Here is a 21,991-nt window from a genome sequence, read left to right as displayed (position 1 = left end):
ATGTACTTGCCCTGAGGCAAACGTGTCATATGTGGCAGAAATCGGTTGATAACCAGGATGATGGCACAGTACATGCTTTTAGTAACAAAAAACCCAGGGGCTGGCCCCGTGGCCGAGTGGTTAAGTTCGCGCGCTCCGCTGCAGGCGGCCCAGTGTTTCGTCGGTTCGAATCCTGGGCGCGGACATGGCACTGCTCGTCAGACCACGCTGAGGCAGCGTCCCACATGCCACAACTAGAGGAACCCACAACGAAGAATACACAACTATGTACCGGGGGGCTTTGGGGAGAAAAAGGAAAAAATAAAATCTTTAAAAAAAAAAAACAAAAAAAAAAACCCAGCTTATTATCAAAAAGTTGGGCTCACTGACATAAAGGAAGTTTCAGGATCATTTGACATAAACTGTAGGAACTCAGGTGTATCAAAGAAAATGAAACTATACGAATTAAATAAAATGAGAGGTAATAGTTTAATATTTAGGGTGGTTTATAGTCTAAAGTGAAAAAATGATTTCAAGAGAGATAAGAGAATTTCTAAGTGTTTTGTCCTAATCTCAATGGCATCACAAAATAGTCACCTAAGGCTCTGATCAGGTACAAGCAGAAATAAACCCTGGCATCCAGGCAAATTTGGGATACATTTAGAGTTCTGGTTTAGCTCTGAAGTTTTAGGTTTCCACTAGGCTAATGTGCCTGAGTCGGCAACGGTGGGGTCTGCACAACACCATTGGAGCACATTTGATTTTGCAAAGGATTGTTTCTGGAATGTCTGTCTAGGGAGAGTACTCCTTACAGTTCAGCTGAACACTCCTGGGGGTAGGGAGGATGGTGAAGGATGGCCAGTCTGCAAGGGTCACTGGGAGATTTCCAGAAAAAAGCTATCCTTTACTGAAGGTTGCTTTTAAAGGACACACTATTTAACTTTTTTTGTTTGTTTGTTTTTGTTTTCAGAAGAAAAGCCATCTGGTGATTAGCGTTTCAGGCCAAGACACACAGAAATACACACCAACTGTGTGTAAATGTGTTTGTGCCACTGTATGTGCATTTGAGCTTGTGAGGCTGAACCACACCTATGTTCAACTCAGTGGTTTCATCTGTAACATTCCCAAGGTCAAACCACACTATTTTAGAAATGGATGTATAGTTCTTTGCATTAACTAAAGTTATAATTATTATAAATACTGTATTAAGATATTCCAGAACAATTGATATTCCCAAATCATGGGGTATTTGCAGCAAATCCAGAAGATTCTCTAGAATGGCAAAAATGAAAACTGTTAATACCCAACTAATCAATATTTAATTACTGAAGTAACTTTACAAAATTTAAAGGGCTTTCTTGTGACAATATAACTGAAAGCTCTTAACTTTATTAAAAATTAACCTATTAAATGAAATCAAGTCAGAATATTTCATATATTACAGAACATATTCCACAAACATTTATTGAGTGCCTACTGTGTCCAGTAGGTCCTGGGGATCTATCAGTGAACAACACAGATTAAAACAAAAACAAAACAAAACAAAACAAAAGATCCTGCCCCCAATGAACTTCCATTTTATGAAGACGTGAGGTGTGGATGGATAGGAAGAGAAAGGCAGTCATAACAACAGTTTGAGAGCCGCTTACCTTGTACTTCAGACCTCCTTTGAAATAGCCAACAAAATCAGTAGATTCATAGCCTTGAAGTTCTCTATTCTGCACTGGCTTGCCACCCAAATAGTCATCCATCTGAACAGCGAAGATGGCAGCTGCTGTACTTTCATCCTGAGTACACTCCTTTCCTGAAATAGCAAACGACGGCACTTCATTTATCAAGCAAGCAAAACAATTAAGGCAGAATTTCTGATAGGAAAAAACTCAGAAATTTTCTTTGAACATGCTCAGGACGATAGAACAACACATTCCAATACAATTCAAATTCGCTTGGTACAGTCAACAAGATCAGGCTATGAAAACATTCTGCAATCGTCTTAGCCTTTACCGGCATCAATCTTTAGGTTTCCAATATGTCAATATGTTAATATTTGTAAGGAAGATGAATGTCACAGGCCATTGCTAAACAACTTCAGGAAAGCGGGTGGTTTTTAGAGTGGAAAAAGGAATGTAACCTGACCTTACCCCTGTTTTTGAGTCCCAGTGTCCCAACTTCATTATCCTATTGGTATAAGATAATATTTTCTGAAGGAAAAGGGACAATAAAGGAACTAATATGCTAACATCTACTGAACATTAATATACATAGTATTATCTCAGCAATTTAACACACAACCCATTTAATTTTCACAATTCTAATCCAGATCACACGCAGGCAACCTCACTGAGGTTGAAACATCAATTCTTAAGAACCAGCATCGTCAATGTACACAGTGATCAGAGCCAGGACAGTGCTGAAGGGAACTCAAATTTAGTAAAAGACACTTCAAAACCCTTAGTACATCTGAGCTGTGTAAAAATCATAAGTCACTCTAGAAATAATAATAGCTAACATTTATACATTTATAGTACACTGGCTGTGGGCCAGACACTGTGCTAATGTTTTACATGGATGAACTCATTTAATCTTTAAGTAACTCCATGCAGCAGAAACTATTTTCTACCATATTACAACAGAAGAAATGGAGGCTTAGAGAGGCTGAGTAACTTCCCCAAGGTCATAAAGTCGACCTTACGTGCAACGTGACCCAGAGGCAAGCTTCTGTCACTCTGAAGCACAGGCTCTTAGAAGTTACAATACTAGTAGATATTATTTTATACTCAGACTCTCATTAGCAGTAAGATTTTGTGGTGATCGGGGTATGTTATTTGCCTCCATGGATACCTGATACATAACAGTCTAGACGCTATAACAATACTATAGTTCACCTGAAACCCCAAAGGAGAGTGTTCACCAAAGTTGAAGAAAGGAAATCAGTCGGTTCTATTAAAGAAAGAATTAGATTTCACAATTCCTCCCTTACTGTTAAAGGAAATCTGTGTAGCAGGTATCTTCTCAGGAAAAAAATCAGTAGCGAGAAGAGTATTTGACACGGTATCAATTTTGCGAACTCGTCGTCGTCAAAGGAAATTATTTAACACATATAAAAAAAACACATGCGATTTTGCAGTCCGAAAGGACTCTGGTGTCATTCTTCTGCCCACTTTCCCATCCATAAATGAGAATACTAATAGAGGCACAGACGTGGATTTGCATAGAGATGCTTTAAGAGGGAAACTTAAGTCAAGGTTAATATCAAAGTCTTAAGGATGATGTATTTGACATAAACATTTTTACTTGAGTACAAGTTTAAACCTGAATCCCTTTAGGTACACAGAAATGGACAGGCATGCAATTAACGAACGAACTGGAAGTAAGTTAATTAAACTATGCCATCATTTGTTGATGCTTATGTACTTTGCTAGGCCAGGGACAATCAGCATGAATAAATCAGTCTTCACTCTAAAGAGGTTGAAAAGTCTTAATGAAGCCAATACCAGCCTTTGAATGCGAAAACTAGAATTGAATTCAGTTGTATCATGATGAAATTCTAGCAAGTGTTCAGAAACTTATGAATTTTCTGTATGAATCCTGCTTACGACTTCATTTATTTTCCCAATGCCGATTTTACCAGTCTTTCATGTTATATTGTTTTTTGTTGTTATTTTATATTATGTTACATTATGTTATATTTGTAAGTATATTATATTTGTATATATGCTATAATCTTCCTGAAATTGTTTTGTGGATGTAATGATTTTACATATAAAACGTAGATTAAAAAAGAGGTTTAATAACTAGGCTAATCGAACATCCATTCATGATAAAAACTTTTCCCAAGTTAGGAATACAGGTGAACATCTTCAACTTGATAAATAACATCTATAAAAACATACAGCTAACATAATTCCTTTTTTTTTTTTTTTTGGAGATTAGCCTTGAGCTAACATCTGCTGCCAATCCTCCTCTTTTTGCTGAGGAAGACTGACCCTGAGCTAACATCCATGCCCATCTTCCTCTACTTTATATGTGGGATGCCTGCTACAGCATGGCTTGACAAGTGGTGCACTGGTCTGCACCCGGGATCCAAACTGGCAAACCCAAGGCCGCTGAAGTAGAATGTGCAAACCTAACTGCTGTACCACTGGGCTGGCCCGCTAACATAATTCTTGATGGTGAAAGACTGAACACTTTTCCCCTAAGATCAGGAACAAGGCAAGAATGTCCACTCTCACTACACTTGCTCAACGTAAACATAGAAGTTCTAACTATTACAATAAGATAAGAAAAAAAAACTTACAGCTAGGATATACAACTATGTACTGGGGCCTTGGGAAAAAAAAAGAGGAAGATTGGCAACAGCTCAGGGCCAATCTCCCTCACCAAAAAAAGAAAAGAAAAGAAACATAGAGATGAGAAAGCAAGAAATAAAAATGTCTCTATATAGAGATGACAGGATTGTCTATAGAGAAAATCCTAAGGAATATACAAAAAAATTCCCAGAATAAGTGCATTCAACAAGATAGCAGGATAAAGATTAATCAATAACAAAAAGCAGTCTCATTTTTATAAGGAAACAATAACATGCAGAAATTGAAATTTAAAGCACAATACCATTTACAATCACTCCAAAGAAACTGAAATACTCAAGTATATATTTAACAAAACAGATATTTATATGCTATGTACTATGCTGATTTATATGCCAAAAATCACAAAATGGTGATGAAAGAATCAAAGACCACAATAAACATAAAGACAGAGTGTTCATGGATTGTAGGACTCAATATAACACAGCTGTCAATTTTTCCCAAACTGATCTATCAGCATAATGCTATTTCGGTCAACATCACAGCAAAGTTTACTATAGATTATACAAATTTACTATGAAATGTATATTAAAAAGCACAGGCACTAGAATAGCTAAAATAATCTTGACCAAGAAAAATAAGATAGGAGGTATAACTCTGTCTGATGTTAAGGTTTACTATATAGCTACAGTCACCAGGACAGTGTAGCATTGGTGGGAGGACAGACATAAATCAATAGAGCAAGTTTCCCTCAATGGTAACATTTTGTAAAACTATAGTATAGTTTAGTATACTACAGTATACTAAAGTATAATTATAATAGTATAATGCTATTACCTTTTATGAAAATGCTATTACATTTTTTGAAATTGGTGAGCACGAAATGAATAATTAAGAATTAACATGAATCTGTAAACCCTACAAAAGACAGTACTTAAAGAACTTATTTGGATAAGAAAGAACATACAGAATTAAAAAATTGTGTTCAAAGCCCTCTTGCAGTCTTCTGACAAAGTCGAACTCAACTGATGCCTACAGCAAGATAGGAAGTTTTCCACCTGTTAATTCACCAAAATGACAAATGCAGCATTTCAGACACTTTTATTCATTCCATATCCAAGTTCTGGAAAGAAAAACCAAGGTGAGGACATTATTCTATCTGGCATCATTCATTGGTGAACATGGTTATATATTAAGGTTTCAGCGTTTTCTGATATAAAATATAAATAGATTGCCATCTATTATAATAGGAGTAGCGACATCACACTAGGAAACCAAAATGCGTTTGGAACTCAGATTCAGCCTCCTCAGGCAAGCATAAAATTTTGATATCTAATGCTGTAATGAGAACAGTCCTTTTTCTCTCTCTCTGTATTGATCATTTGGAGTGTCTGCTCCAGATGTTCACTAACATTGAGAACAACACTTCTCAACGCTTTCTACCATTTTGTTTCTTAAAATCTCCTATTGTTAGGAATAAAAATGATGGCTTTCAGGGACTTCATAATGTGTATGTGTGTGTGGTTTTGTGTGTTTTCTCAATAAGGTCAGGAGTAAAACTAAAAATAAAAATACGCAAGTCCAGGGGAGGCAAGCTATTTTAAAAGACGGCAATAAGGCTCAGATAATGGGCACGTTGTTAGACAGTGTGCCCACTGGCACAGGATCTCACAGGGAGAGTGGGGAGGACATTCAGGATGTTTACCAGTAAAAGTAGAAGGTGGAAAAAGTAGAACACACAAGGCCCAGTGTCCTGAGAGCCTGGCGCCAGCGCAGCCCAAAATAATTACTACTGCTGAAGGAGCCGTTTTCTTCCACACTGCGTCCTTGTTCGAGTAAAAAATAACAAGTTTTTTAAAATGACTATTATAATAAAGCAACTCATTTAAGTAAATAAATATGCCATATAAGGATATTTATTTATATTGAAGGTCTCCGGCATCCTAATAAACAGGGATACCTATTGGCCAAGGCTGCAAGCAGCACAGTGTGGGCGGGATCCTGATATAAAGTGGCCCAGAACATTAATCGCCGCAATTAGCAGAGAAATACAAGGTGGTGGTGCCCAAGGGCAAAAAGTAAAAATAAATTAATTAGGAAAAAAAGGGGACGGCTTCTAGCCAGCTAGGGCGGATGCCCCCAAACTTGTTTGACTTCATCTCTCTGACGAGGAAACCAGGACTGAACTTGTCGGAAGGTGAGCGGGATTTGGCCAGCGCCAGGGTGCGCGGGGAGGCGGCCCTGGGCGGGAGTGCGGTTTGGAGACTGCAAACTGAAAGGGGCTAGAGGAGCCAGCCCCAAAATCCGGGAGCCGGGCACAACAAAGGTCAAACCCAGTGAGATAGGGCTGCTTCCGACTTCGCTGCGCCCGGCGTCTGCAGGAGCGGACTCCAAGGGAGAAGGTGGGCAGCCCGAAATGGTCTGCCCGGTGGGGACGCGACTGGGGTGATGGGTTTCCCACCCTCAACTCCAAACTGCAGATCTCAGCGCCCCCGCAGCGTCGCCCCTCCGAGACCTGGGCGCGTACGGTGCCGCTGCCAGCCGCGCCTTACCGAGCCAGAAGTGCAGGCGGTAGGTGAAGCCCCGGCTCGCCTTGGCGGTGTGCAGCACCAGGTAGGCATCCCCGACGTAGAAGTCGCCGTACAGGCTCTCGGGCACGGGCACCAGCTCCAGCTTCTCGATCCTCCAGACCTGCAGCCCCGCCTGCTTGCCGGCGCGGGCGAACTCCTCGTGGTACAGCCCCTGGGACATAGTTCCGGCACGCGATGCTCCTGGAAGAGGGCGCGGGACCTTAGTGACCTGGGACTCAGACTACACCGAGACCAGCAGGAGGAACCCTGTTCGCCGCGGCTTTATAGGGTTCGCCCTGCGGAGGGGCGGGGCCCCAAAGGGAGGGGCCCAGGCCGGAGTCGCTCCGGAGGAGGCGATCCGCTCCTTCCCGGAGGGCAGCGCTGAGTAACAACCTCCTACGCCGCTCTTGCAGGCGGGAGGGGAATCCCAATCTCAGAAATCGTGAGATATAGAGGGAATTTACAGAAACTCTTGGAAATGCCTCCTCCTAGGAAGAACATTTCCAGTGGCAACAGATGGAGGAGATTAACAATAAAATCTGTGATTGGTGCATCGATTTTTAAAAATTGACTGTCCAGGTAACAATCTTCTTAATTAATCATCAACGCCGTCATTTCATTGGCCCACCTCTTCCTTCGTGATGGCTGCAGTTTCTCTCTTAATCTTCCTAGCTTGAAAGTGCCATGAAAAACAGCATGTCAGGTTTCTTGGAAAGGATGGAAACTTCGAAGGCTGGCGGTCCTACCCGGGGAACAGAGCTCTGTAAGTCCCCAGGTGGTCAGGAGCTGTGGTTAAGTTCATTGCCACCTGCCTCCTTTGGCCAAGAAAGTTCCTGAAAAAACAACAGCCCTTCTCCTGGGGTTTTCTCAAGCTGGGCTATTTGTGACTGCGACGTTATGCTTGGCCTCCCTTGTGAGTTACCTATTACCTGGTTTCAAAGTGTTGATTTTCTCATTGTTCGCCCTACAGTTTTCGCTTTTGGAGCACGGGCAAAGCTCTGTAAAATACAAATGGAAGTTTACTCTTTATTTTGCATTTATTTAACCGAAGCTGATATGACAAAAGATTTTACTGTTATTGAAAAAGCAAATCGCTCACGATGTAAAGAGTAAGAAAGCTGATTTTTGTGCACGTACAGTTTCTGTCACTGTTCTGCCAAATTACAAGAGACCCCGGAAGGTCACTAATGATGTACAATTCGATTTTTTCCTTAATTCATTTATGTTTCTAAATAGATATTACATGACCACGGTAAAAAAAATTAAAAGTAGAAGGTGTTCAATAAAAATCTATCTCCATTTCACCTGCCACTCAGTTGCTTTCCCCAGAGGCAACTAAGTTACCAGTTTCTTATTTTTCCAGAGATATTTGATATTCTTTCATCTACAAGAATATAGGTAATATAGTAATTTTTATTTTCTAACAGACATGGTAACATACACACAGTACTCATAGAGCTGCCTCCTCTTACTGACCACATAGTATTCCATCTTATAAGTGTGCTGTAACTTATTTAATCTGACCAGGTTCACAGGCATTTAAATTTTGTCTATCTTTTGCTAGGACAGTGTTGCAAACAACGTTTTTTTAACATACTTTATTATGCACATGCATTAGCACTGTGAGATAAATTCCTAGAAATATGATTGCTAGAAGGATTGGAATTAAATGATTTTGATGATGGTGATGATAATGATGAAACCAGTCACTACCATTTATTGTTCTTCTGCCATGATGGGGCATGGCACAGATCGCCTTCATTCAATTCCTGTGTCCATCCTGGTTCTGAGGCTTTTGACAAGTCACCTAACTACCACTTGCCTCAGGTTCCTCATCTATAAAATGGGAAAATAATAGTATCCACCTTAAAAGACTGTTGTTTGGATTAAATGAGATGACACAAGCAAAGCGTTTGTGTCTGTTACGTAGAAAGTGCTCATTAACTATGAGCTTTTATTATGTGGTGGTGAGCTTGCTGTTAAGCCTCTCAGCCCTTCCCCGTCCTTCCCCACCTTGCAGTCTTCCCTTCAGGCCCACCTGCATGAGCTAAAGCAGCTGGGCTTTCCCATCCGCTAGCTTAGGGTTTGGTTGGGAATCAGAGGGAGAGAGGAAGGTGAGATCACAGTGTTTATTTCTTGGCTCCCTCCACCAAAGGTCACTGTACCTTTAAAGACAAATAACTCTATGTGACTTTTTCTCTCCTTGGGGGTTCCAGCACCTGTCCCCTCAGATGCACCATCCCTTTTGGTTTCTCTACCCTTCTACTTCTAAGTATAGCCTGTTAAACAGAATCTGGAATTTTCCTATTTTGTGTGTGTCATCTGTTACAGGTTGAGATCCTGATCAAGAAATATTTTTAACGACATTCTCGTTTTTGCCTCCTAACCCAAACAATGAAACATAGGCATGATAAGGCTCATTTTACACATGAGGAAATTGAGGCTTTGGAACTTGTCAAAGGTCACCCAGCAGGTGAGTGGACAAAGAGGAATTCAAGCCCACTGTGTCTAATTTAAAAGTACATAATCTGTACAGTTATTCTTTCAATCCAAATTATTTGGCCATGATTTCTCACATAGGTATACTTTATATTTTCATTTTCTTCAAATTGTCCTTAGAGAAACTTCTGATCTAGGGTGTTCCATGCAGCACCAAGAAGTTTAGTTTTAACTTTGTCACTGAGCTGTTGTATGTCTTGGTTTCTTACCTGTGAAGTGGAAATCTCTTCCTCCAGGGAAAAAATATGAGAACAGGTGATCTAGACTTAAGATAATTTAAAAATCAGAGTTATCACTTACATTCAGTTTCAGTTTTAGTGATCATTCTTTTCCCTTTAGAGAAAGAATTCCTTTTAGTGAAGAAACAAAAATAAAAGGAAATAATTTCCTTTTAGTGAAGAAATGAAAAGGAACTTTAGTATAGGTAAGGGAAATTTTCTCTTGCTTAGCCCAGGACTAGGGCAAGACAAGGGAGGCACCTGCTTGGGATGCAAAATTTACAGGGCACCAAAAAGGCTCAGTAATCAAGAGCAATACTATTTTAAGGCACTATTTTTAGAAAATCAAAATTAATGCAAAAAATCATGATAAAAACAAAAGTTGAAATAAGGCAGAATTGTTAATAGCGCTAAATGGGGCCATATTGGAGGCTGAGGCAAAGGAAAGATACTGATATTCCTTTACTTAAAATGTTGATATTTGGCTCATTTTTTACGTTAATTTTGATATTTAAAAAAGCATTGCATTAAAATATTATTGATTTTGATTACTGGTTGTTATTTTTGCCATCCCTCTTAAATTTTGTGCCTGAAGCAAGCACCTCCCACCTATCATCTAGTTCTGTCCTGGCTATGCAGCCTCCAAACTCAGATTTGCATCTTCCTGTTAGACCTAGCTGCCTACTTGATCTGCCAAGGTCAAGTTCAGTGTGTTCAAAACAATCTCATCATTCCTTCCAAACGTACTTCTCCTATTCTTCCTAATTTCAGTAACAATGTGTTTGAATTCTGACTCAGCACTCTCATTTTATCTCCACATTCAATCAACTAGGGTGCCCAGCATGTTTCTCTCACCCATCCCAGCTGCCTGCTCTCTTGCTATTTCTCTGATTCCCATCTTCAGGTGAGGCATGCAGTGGAGCCAAAATGAGCTGGTTTACAGTATGGGCTTGACCTAGGTTGAACCCAGGCTGCTGCCCTTTCCAGCTGATTGAGCTTGGACAAGTTACCTAACATTATTATACTGTCTTATTTTTCTTATCTGTGGAATGAGAATAATGATAGAAATTACTTCATAGGATTGTGATGAGTTTTAAATGGATAAATAAATCTAAACCTGCAATAGTGCCTGGCATACACTCAGTGACAGTAAACTCAACTGAGATTGATGAGTGGTTAATTCACTTCTCCAAATTCAATCCTATAAGAGTAATGTTTCCAAGTCTAGTTAAGACCAGACCGCCCATTTCCCAAACAACGAAAGTCGCTAAAACCAGGTGCCAATTTCCTTTCACTGCCTTTATTTTTTCTCTTTCTCTCATTTCCTAGGTTCTTAAAAGTAGATTATTTTCTCCCCTTAATGTTATCGCCCTTCCTCCACTATCTGCCTGTTGAATTTTTACCAATTCTTTAAGGTTTAACTAAAGATACACATCTTCATCATCATTATTGCCTTGGCTCCACTAAATTTCCACATGTCCCTAACGCTCTTCATATGCTCTTACATGATAGCACTTACCACACTCTGACGTGTGTTTTCTCTCACAAGGTTGTAGGCTCATTCAGAGACTGTGTCTCGTTGTTTTATTCCCTGACCTTATGGTGTACATGCTGAAAAGTTGTGGTTGCATAGTTGATTTTGGATTAAATTACATTTTTTTTTAATCAATGTACTAATCCTGTCTCAGTCCAGGTAAACCAGCCAAGGCAAATATGTCTTTTACCAAGAGTTCTTCTAGAATGTTAATGCCTAAGGGGAAGTGCTGCATAGTTTAGTCCTTGAAATAAATAACAGCATTAAATAGTGTAATTGATTCATTGTGCAATTTATTGGAATGAGTTGGTTAAAAAAAAAAGTTGGCTTCAAGTGATCTTCACTTCCCAAGTCACAGGATCTTAGAGTTGAGAGGCATCTTATTTTATTTTATGCATCAGGACCACAGAACTGTTGAAATTAAGTACATGTGAAAGACAGCAAGTGCACTGTTTTCCAGGAGAGGAGTGTGCTATTTATTTGCTTTCCTTTCATTGTGAAAATTGAAAGACTGTAATTAAAGTTGCATTTCTTTTACTGGTAGTCCTGCTAAATTGTAATAACTTATGTTTGATTTACTAAATGATTTTAGGGTTTAAGCATAGAACCTGGAGTTAGAAGACTTGAGCGTTGTGAGGATTAAAAGAGATAATGTATGTCAAAGCCCTGAGAACACAATCAATAAACTCGGTTAATGATCAGCAAGGGCACTTAGCCCCAGCACTTATCAGAACTATGTGATTATTAACAGTGAAAGTGCACTCTAGGGAATTGTGTTTTCATCCTTCTTGTCCATACTAGACAAACTAGAACTAATTTTTTTAATTCATCTATTTTTCTTTTTTCTTTGAGGAAGATTAGCCCTGGGCTAACATCTGGTGCCAATCCCCCTCTTTTTGCTGAGAAAGACTGACCCTGAGCTAACATCCATGCCCATCTTCCTCTAGTTTATATGTGGGATGCCTGCCACAGCATGGCTTGCCAAGTGGTGCCACGTCTGCACCCGGGATCTGAACTGGTGAACCTGGGCTACCAAAGCGGAACGTGCAAGCTTAACCGCTGCGCCACCAAGCCGGCCCCCTATGTATTTTTTTTTAAAGCTCCAGTCAGGATCTAGGACTTTCCCTTTCACAAATCACTTCTTTTTAAATTATACGTAATACTGTAACTATAAAGGAATAGTCATGGCTTAATACTAAGGTGAGGGTTTTATTGGTCTGGAATGTCTGCTATTCTGATAAATAATGCACATTTTTTAAACCTGCTTACCACAGCAGGTTGATTCAGCTCTTTCTCGTTAATATTTTTATTATTTAAAAATCATTTATTTTATTTTTATTTTTATTACTTATGAAATAGCCAACTCCTGTGAAATCATCAAGAGAAGACATCATCACCACTTTAGGAGTTTACACATTAGAGATGCTTATGACCAAAAGAAACTGTTGAGGATCCAAGTTCTCATGGAGATTTATAATGATAATTTTCACTTTAAGCTTATGATTATGCAAATAGAGATTTAAAGAAATTTGGGGGCCTAACGAGTAGCACAAAGACAATTATTGGAGATGAATATAGTGATTCTAGTTCCATTATTTCCTGTATATTCTTTTAGCTTGTGTGCCAAAAAAAGTATCTTTAACTCAGGAAGCATTCCGCATGAATTGTAAAACCTGGGTTACTAATTTACTATTTTATTGCCATCTGATTTAAGTATGTGTAGAAAAATACTTGTTTTTATGACTCGAAATCTTGCTGTGTTACAAACTGTCATCAGAAAAACATTTAAATGATTGTTAAAGATAATGTGCTTTATGTTGCATTTATGTTGGCCTTTCTTTTTTTCTAGTTTCAAAGTTTATAGTAACCCAGGAAACATATTTACTTATCGAATCAAGGAAACAGCAAGAAAAACACAGCTTGGTGAGTACTTAAAGTAAGAGAAGGCAGGAAAACAGAGGAGAATGTTTCTTCCCCTTCAGCTATATTCCTGCTGATCGTCTTAATTACTATCCTCTTGCATTTAGGGCCTTCATTATGTGATTGCAATACTTAATTTTTAAAATAATGAAAAAATTGCAATATACATATTCCTTATCAATAAGGCAAAAAAGATAAAAGTGTCTCGTTTTCACTTAGAGATATAGCAAAATATTTATGAACAAAGCGACATAATGTCTGGGATTTACCTTGAAATACTCCACAAAGAAAGTGGAGGAGGGATGGATGAAAAGAAATTGGCAAAGTGATAATAATTGTTGATGTTGAGTGACAGGCATATAGGGCTTCACTATTCTCTTAGGCCAACTTTTGCGTAAGATAATAATAATAATTAAATTAAAATTAATAAAATTAACAAAAAATTTTCCTTAAAAAATAATACAGCTGGGCTTTGAGTGGTTTTAAAAATCATTTTGCTATAATTGCCTTCTGAACTATTTGTGAAATGAATAAAGCTCTGAGAGCTGCATGGCTGGAAACATTTGGAAGAGTTCAGGAGGCCAGTCCAAAAGGCCAGCTGCATTTGGGTTGATGGATGGCCTGACACATGTATCCCGTTTCTAAAGTAACTGGCAGATGTGGCTGCTTTTTCATATACGTGGTACTCATTGGTGAGTTTTCTTCCTCTCTGAGTTTGCGGGGGGCAGCTCCCGTCTACAGATGTTGCTTTCCCTCTCACTGAGCAATTTCCAAATTAAACTCTCAAGTAATGCATATCTATTTTAATCAAGTAACTTTCTTAAGAAGAGTAAGATGTTTTCTTTTCAATTTCCAAAAGATGGTACTGAGATGAGAACAATTGCCCAAAAGGAGATTAGCGATTAATGATTAAACATTAAAATACTAGCTGAGCATTAGTAACATTTATTTTGAAAGTTCATGATAATTTAAACATTTTAAATTATGCATACTGAAATCTGAAGGAGAGTGTTGAAAGGCTGATGAGAAGAATCTGGAGGTCCCTGCCAAGCAGGCTTTCCAATATGACGATATAACTAGCTGGCTTCCTTCCCTTGTCATAGCAAGTAAATTAAGCTCATTTTTTAGAGAAGGATCACATCTTTCAAAAGGTCGTCCGAAGGTTAACTTTCTTTTGTTATCTGGATGACCAGGGTAGATTTTCAATTTATATAGCCTTCAACTTTCGCTCTTGGAATTCTGAGACTAAAAGTGAATCTTTCCTACAGAAAAGTGCTCCGCCCATCTGTTGAGGGACGTTTAAAAGTTTCATGATGAAATTGACATAGAAAAGGTTTAAAGTTCTCGATAAAAGGAGAATAGTTTGAATATTTTAACTTTCTGTTTCAATCAGTGAAAACACTGAATGTTCCTCTACAGTCATTAAGAAAGTGTGGTTTATCTTTGCTTTAAGTTTTTAATGTTGTCTTAGAAAACATAGAAAAGGCATTCTTCAACTTAAAGAGAAGAATAAAAAAATCCTTCTCTGTGGGTGACAAATTCTGTAGATAAATGAATGAGTCAAATTCTTAAGCAGTTAAGGAGATAGAGTTTAGCAGAATTGGTTCTCCAGTGATAAAATTAGTGATAAAAGAGACACTTGAAAGCTGTTTCCTGCCCTTTGCATGCTTATAATTCTTAGAGGCACTGAGTATAGTAGTTAGGAATGTGAACTTTGCATTAAAAATAAAACTACCTGGTTTTGATTTCCAGATGCTCCATTTATAAGTAGTGTGGCCTGTGACAAATGAGTAACCTTCTCAGTCTCCCCCTCTGTAAAATGGTGATGACGAATAAATACTGAACACATATCTATGAAAACCTAGGCACATTGTTGTAAAGGTCAAATTAGATTGTGCATAAAATGTGCTAGAACACTTGTAGAATGTGCTCAACAAACAGTAGTTATTATTTACTCTGGGATAGCATTCACAATTAATTTAAAATATATAGCAATGAATACATACGACTGGCAAAATAATAGTTTTGCAAAGGAACTTTAGAAACGTATTTCTTGTACAGAACCAAGTAAAACTGGAGTGTATATCTGCACAGTTGAATGACTCCAAAAGTTGTTCTGAAATTCTCTGAAAGAGGCAAAGTTTTCTCATTGGAAGACTACTTTCTTTGAGTTTAAAATTGCATCTGGTTTGAATCAGTCTTGGAAATCACTGCTCTTTTTTTCTAGAAGAAGTGCTTTATAATCTCTATATAAACCTAATGATGACATCATTTTATTCTTTTTGGATAGTCACTTGATTGCTCAAAACTTTCACAAAGAGAAATATAAGCAGCAGGTTATAGCTGGGATTTTCCCAGTTGACTGTAAGAATGTGAGGAGGCCCATGTCTAGCTCATCATTGTACAACTGTGTGCAAGTGTAGAGCATTTCTCCTCACTGCTTTCAATTCTTAGTTATTCATATTCCCACTGACCTCAGAATTAAATCGATATTATTGTGGCTCCAATAAAAAGCTTCTCATCATACAAGTGCCAGTATTTTCTCTAAAAGCTATTTCTTATCTAATATGATGTTAATATTTTAAATTCTCTGACCCTCCATTTTATTTCACAGAGGTCTTAATTGCGAGGTCAAAGATAGAATTTAGCTACCCATTGTTGGAGAAGAAAAGGAGTCCCAGCCTTTAAAAAATGTACAAGTTGTCGCAAAATGCTCATGTGACTCAGAGAAGAGAATCTAGGATCCTTGGGATCCTGAGATCTTGACAAAACTAACCAGGCCATGTGTGCTGCTGTCCTCTTTCAGGCTGGACCTGTTCAGAGAATGTTAATGAAAAGTCTTAGAGATGCAAGTTCTGAAGACCAACTGTTGAAATCGGTTCCAGCTCTAACTACTACTGTGGGACTTGGGCAAATTGTTTGTAGTCTCTTTAAAAAGGGAGAATACTCATTTCCAGTTCATAGGATGGTTCTGGCGATTAGTTCAGTCAACCCATGTAAGGCTCTTAGGATAGTGCCTACCACAGGATAAGGGCCCAGTAGATATTAGCTATCATCATCATCATAATTATAAACACACAGACTAAAGCATGTATAGATATATATAAATACACATATCCACACACATACATATAAATATGCATTTAGGCACCAAAATAGTATGCCTTTTGGTTTTATCTTGTAATTTTTGCTTACAATGGACTACTCTTTCAGATAAACACATATAGATTTATTTCATTAAAAAATTGCTGTCTTCTAGCACATTATATTGATGTACTATTCTCATGCTGATGTATCTTTAGTTTTTCTTTCCAGACTTTTTGCTTTACAAATAATACTTAAAGCTATTGGTTTCTGTACATAACTTTGCATATGAATACCATTTTTTCTGAAAAATAGATTCCTAGAAGTGAAATCGATGGATCAAATTATATTTCTATTTTAAAAATGTGGTAGATACTTCTAAAGTATTCTCCAAGCATGTCATACCCATTTTCTACTTCTAAAAACTGTATAAGACTATCCATTTCCACAAATCCTAGCCAGCACTAAATGCTATCTATTTAATTATTGCACATCCAATGGGTATGAAATTGTATTGCCTTTGGTTTTATTTTTTTATTTTATTTCTTTTTAAAGATTTTATTTTTTTCCTTTTTCTCCCCAAAGCTCCCTGGTACATAGCTGTATATTCTTCGTTGTGGGTCCTTCTAGTTGTGGCATGTGAGACACTGCCTCAGCGTGGTTTGGTGAGCAGTGCCACGTCCGCACCCAGGATTCGAACCAACGAAACACTGGGCCTCCTGCAGCGGAGTGCGCAAACTTAACCACTCGGCCACGGGGCCAGCCCCTGCCTTTGGTTTTAATTGGCATTTCCTGCTAACGATGAAGCCGAGCATATTTCCTTATATTTTTTTGTCTGTGTATAGGTGTTCTATGACTTATATGTTCATATTATTTATATATGTATCTATTGTATGGTTTTTTCCTTATATGTCTTTAATCGTTATGTATATTAGGAATATTAATTTCTTGTCTCATATGTGTGTTTCAAATATTTTCTCCCACATGGTTGATGGTTGTCTAGACTTTTTCCTCTTTGAGTGGACCTTCCCACACTTAGCTTAAAATATTCTCTCATATTTTGTCTTCTAATAAATTTATAGATTTGTTTTTGCTTTTTAGATATTTAACCCACATATAAAATACTTTTGTGTTAGTGATTGTCAATATATAGCTTTATATATATTGAGTAGCCAATTTCCTCATAATTAAATAAATGTGAAATCAGAGATAGAAATTGAGAAGTGGATGGGACTTTAATGATTATTCAGTCCATAGTCCCATCTTGCTATTCAGATGACTCAGGCCTAACAAAAGAAAACCGAGTAATTTACTCCAGCACCTACGGTAATTTGATTTGAATGTTAAGGCTTGATGGCTGGTCTGAAATTGCTTCATTCAGCCAGAGCATCACATGGGCCTGGGTTAAGCAATTTGGCTGGTACTAGTTTCATGTTTAGCTTCCTCTTCTAGATATTTTTGCCCTTCTTTGAAATCATAGGCTTTTACAGCATTATTTTAAATAGATAGGGAGATTTTTTTTAATCCTTTTTCTTTTAAGATAACTTTTTTCTGAAGATCTAACTGAGAGAGTTTCTTCAACTTCTGGTTTGGCTCAACCCTTCTTCTGAAAATAATAAAGTTTAATTTTCCATCTATAAATGTCTATCAGACATGAAGATACTCAGTAGATCAGGCTTAGTTAGGAAAACATGCAATTTCATTCCTAGAACATATATATTGGGACACTTGACAAAAAATTTAAAGGGATAATCTGTGATACAAGTTTGTTTTTCAGAGGAATGATTTTAACTTGGTTTTAATTTTTGTTAGCATTACTTATTAGCATTTATTGTTTCTTTTCTACTTGTTAAAGTAATGCATATAAATTGAAGAAAATTTGGAAAATATATGAAAGTATAAGGAAAAATTATATTCTGACACAACTTTAAATATTTTCTAGTCTATATATACATATGTGATATTTTGAACAAAATAAATACCATATTCAATGTGATTTTTCTTGTTGAAATTTACTTTTATTATTTAAAGTAGTGGTTGAAAATTATGAGATTTAATGTTAAAATCTGGGACGACTTGTGGCAGCTCAGTTTATAATCTGCTCTATAATGTTCCTCCTAGGGAGAATGTATCCTCTCACATGATGTTAATTTTTCTTTTTCCTGAGGAAGAGTTACCCTGAGCTAACACCTGTTGGCAGTCTTCCCTTTTTTTTTTTTTGTACGTGAGCCACCACCATAGCATGGCCACTAACAGATGAGCGGTATGGTTCCATGTCTAGGAACCAAACCTGGCCGCTGAAGCAGAGCATGCTGAACTTTAATCACTAGGCCATCAGGGCTGGCCCTCACATGATTTTAATTTTTAAAACAGTTCTTAATTCTGAACCTTTATATTTTATTCCTTACTCTTTGAGAAAGCTAAGCAAGCATAATAGCCAAACTGTGAAAGAAAGTCATAACTCTAGAAAGGAAGCATAGTATTTTGCTTCAACAGGATGGGATGAAATGAATAAGCAATATATCAGATTCAAGTTATTGAGCAAATTTTCCCTGTGAGGGGACAAGTATTTGAAAAAAATAAAGAATACTAATGTAGCAAGTGGAGCTAAGAAAACCTAATGAACTGTTGTAGAATGTGTGCTTCTCGTTGTAGGAGATAAGTCAAAGTCAATACAGCAGTGAGTGGAGGTAAATGTATGGTTTTGAAAACAATATTTAGAAAGTAAAAAAGAATTAAATTATCTAAGCCTTTGTAGGGGAGGAAGAACTATTCCTCTACCCTCTAGGTTGTTCTGCGTGGCCTAAGAATTGAATTGACATGAGACAGAATAACAGGAGAAAATCAAACAAAGTTTAACAACCTGGATACATGGGAGAAACTCAGGAAAACTGAGTAACTCACCAAAATGACTGAAGCCACCACCTTAAATACCATCTTCAGCTGAAGACAAAGGAGGATATTGGGGGTAGTGGTTTTGGACTTCAGAGAGGAACAAGGCAGTTCACATGGAGATGGAAAAGCAAACATTTGTCTATCAAATTGATAGACAAATGTTTGCTTGGCCATCCATAGATGATGGGACCCAAGAGAGGACTTTGATCAAATGGGCCCTGCTGGGTTCTTCCCTGTCCACCACACCTAGTTCATATTATACTAGAGTTATCTATGGTGATAGCTCCTTCCTGGGGCAGGCCTTCTATCTTAAGTTCCTTTAGGTATTTGGGGGAAAGTGCAAGTTTCTTTCTGAGTCTTTTGTTTTTTAAAAATAAGCAAGCCAGCCAAAGAGACACATTTGGGGTGGTAAATTCTGATTCTCCACACCTTCAAATAAAGAAGATAGAAAATATTAACAGAAAAACAAAGAACAACAAAACATGAAACAAGGGGACAGTAAAGGTAACATCACTGAATGAAATGAAAGACAGAAATGTGATTTACAAAACTGAAAGCTACTTTTTAAAAAAAGATCGGTGAGCCAGACAGACATTTGGAAAACCAGATCATCAGTAAAAGAATGTGAATGAAAACAAACAAAACACAAAAAGAAGTAAGTGAAATAACTAAACATATAAAAAAAGCCATGTTGCGGGGCTGGCCCCGTGGCCGAGTGGTTAAGTTCGCGCGCTCCGCTGCAGGCGGCCCAGTGTTTCGTTAGTTCGAATCCTGGGCGCGGACATGGCACTGCTCATCAGACCACGCTGAGGCAGCATCCCACATGCCACAACTAGAAGAACCCACAACGAAGAATACACAACTATGTACCGGGGGGGCTTTGGGGAGAAAAAGGAAAAAATAAAAAATCTTTAAAGCAGAAAAAAAAAAAAAAGCCATGTTGCAACTTATCAAATTATGTCATAAATAATAATTTAACTGTACATTAGAAAGCCAAATTAAAAGGACAAACAGCATAAAAACGTAGAGTGCCAAAATTAGCAAAACATGAAAAAACAACTTGAATAGACTAATAGCTGCTAACTACATCGTATGACTAACTGAAAAATTTCTCTCTTAGAAAGCACCAGACAAGGAAAATTTTATAGGTAATTCCTACCACATATTCAAGGAATCATGCTAATCCCTAGTTTATACAAGTTGAACGAAAAAATAGGAAAAAAGACAAAAATGCCAAATTATTGTTATGAGGCCAGATTTTATTTCCCTTGGCTGCATTTTCTCAAGAAGATTTTTGCCTTTCAGAATCATTAAGCAAAGAACTTTCTCTTAGTTCCCTTTCTATTTCAATTTTCTATTTCCATTTCAGTTTAAGAGGTCTTCATAATTGTGCTTTGTGATAGTGAGAATCAGAATTAATCCCTTCTGCTTTCTACCTATCAAGTAAGAGCAGTTTACAAGCAAAACCTATAAAGTAGGGCTGAGAGAGAACAAAAGTGTTGAATTTTATTCCACTACAAAAAATTTAATATGAATAACTTTTCCCCCTTATTAATTTTTTAACTAGTGAAGAAATAGCATGTTTCTATAGTTACTCACAAAAACTGGTGTGGTTTTTTTTGGTATAGGTTCTTCCTATTCATTCTGCAAAACAGAAAAAAACTCTTCCAGTATAAAGAAAGAGTGATGAATCCTTAATTTTAATTTGCATAGCCAAAGCTTAGCTATTTAATAGAGATGAGTTGGAAGATTTAATTTTGAAGTTATCCCTGGCATATAGCATAGTGGTTAATAGCTCAGGCTTTGCAGTTAAGAAGCCTGCATTACTGCTTAGTTACTAACTATGCTGTGATGGTGTTAGAACAGTTCAATTATAATTTAAAGTAAAGAATCTTCAGCTAAAAACTTAAGCAACATAATATATATGATTGACAAAATTGTCTTTAAAACAACTTTTTAAAAACAAATTTATTGTACTAAGTGACGTAATGCTGTAGAAAGATTCTATTTGCTATCATTTAACGTCCTGAGATCCAATGAAAAAGACTAAAATTTCTGGTTGGAAATGTTAAGAAAAATGACCCAAAACTTGGAAATAAGGCTAAAGAAGTACAGTGTGACCTGTCAGCATCCTCCTGGGGCAATGTTTAACAAGCCCATTCGATATCTAAATATCTGATATTTAAATATCTAAAGCTACACCGTCTAACATGCTGGCCACCTTTTATCTCTCTGTCTGTGGTTACGGAACACTTGAAATGTGGCTAGTTGGAATTGAGATGTGCTGTAAGCGTAAAATGGACACCAGATTTTGAAGACTTAGTATGAAAAAAGAATGTAAACTATCTCATTCATAATTTGTTATATTACATGTTAAATTGATAATATTCCTGATATATTGGATTAAATAAGTTTATTATTAAAATTACTTTTACTTTTTCTTTTTTTTAATGTGCCTACTGGAAAATTTAAAATTATATAGCTGGCTGGTATTTTATCTTTCTTGGACAGTGCTGAGCTAGAGAACATAGCCTTGTATGACTCACTATTTACTATTAATTAAGGCCTGGACTCTGTGAAGTTACATGTTAACTGGTAGATTTAGTTCCATTGAGGATGTAAATGATTTCTCTCTCATAGAAACCTTTGTCCCACAGGTTTTGTCTTTATTGTCCTGAAGGATAGAAAGCAGTTTTATAAATAAACTAAGAATCTTATTACAACATTTTTTAAATGTGTGTATAAATGTCCAGAATCTCAAAATGGTCTTTTAACCAGCTTTGCCATCTTTTTAATTCCCTCATTAATGAGTTAGTAAGCCTTTGCCATATGTTCACTCTAGTGGATTTAATAAGCATGGTTTAGAAGAGTTCATTTCCAACTAATTTTGTACATCAAGGAAAGTTTTGTAACTTTCTGAAAATTATACTTTGACGGAAAAAAGTTCCTATTATGTTGTAAAATCTTTGAATTAGCTTGTCTTTT

General features: G+C 37.2%; 1 protein-coding gene across 1 annotated transcript in view; it reads right to left on the bottom strand.

Moving 5' to 3' along the window:
- The window catches only part of SCIN (scinderin), a 70,284-nt gene extending 63,034 nt beyond the window's left edge, over positions 1-7,250 (bottom strand). The window contains exons 1-2 of the mRNA XM_070615788.1: positions 6,839-7,250; positions 1,629-1,783 (exon numbers count right to left, since the gene is read on the bottom strand). Coding sequence (XP_070471889.1) covers positions 1,629-1,783; positions 6,839-7,037 — 354 coding nt within the window. The 5' untranslated portion in view covers positions 7,038-7,250. The remainder of the gene's footprint in view (positions 1-1,628; positions 1,784-6,838) is intronic.
- Between the last annotated feature and the right edge of the window lie 14,741 nt (positions 7,251-21,991).

Source organism: Equus przewalskii, chromosome 4 (assembly GCF_037783145.1).
Source record: "Equus przewalskii isolate Varuska chromosome 4, EquPr2, whole genome shotgun sequence".
Lineage (NCBI taxonomy): Eukaryota > Metazoa > Chordata > Mammalia > Perissodactyla > Equidae > Equus > Equus przewalskii.
Note: the sequence above shows the minus strand (reverse complement) of the source record. Positions and strands in the feature narration are given on the sequence as shown.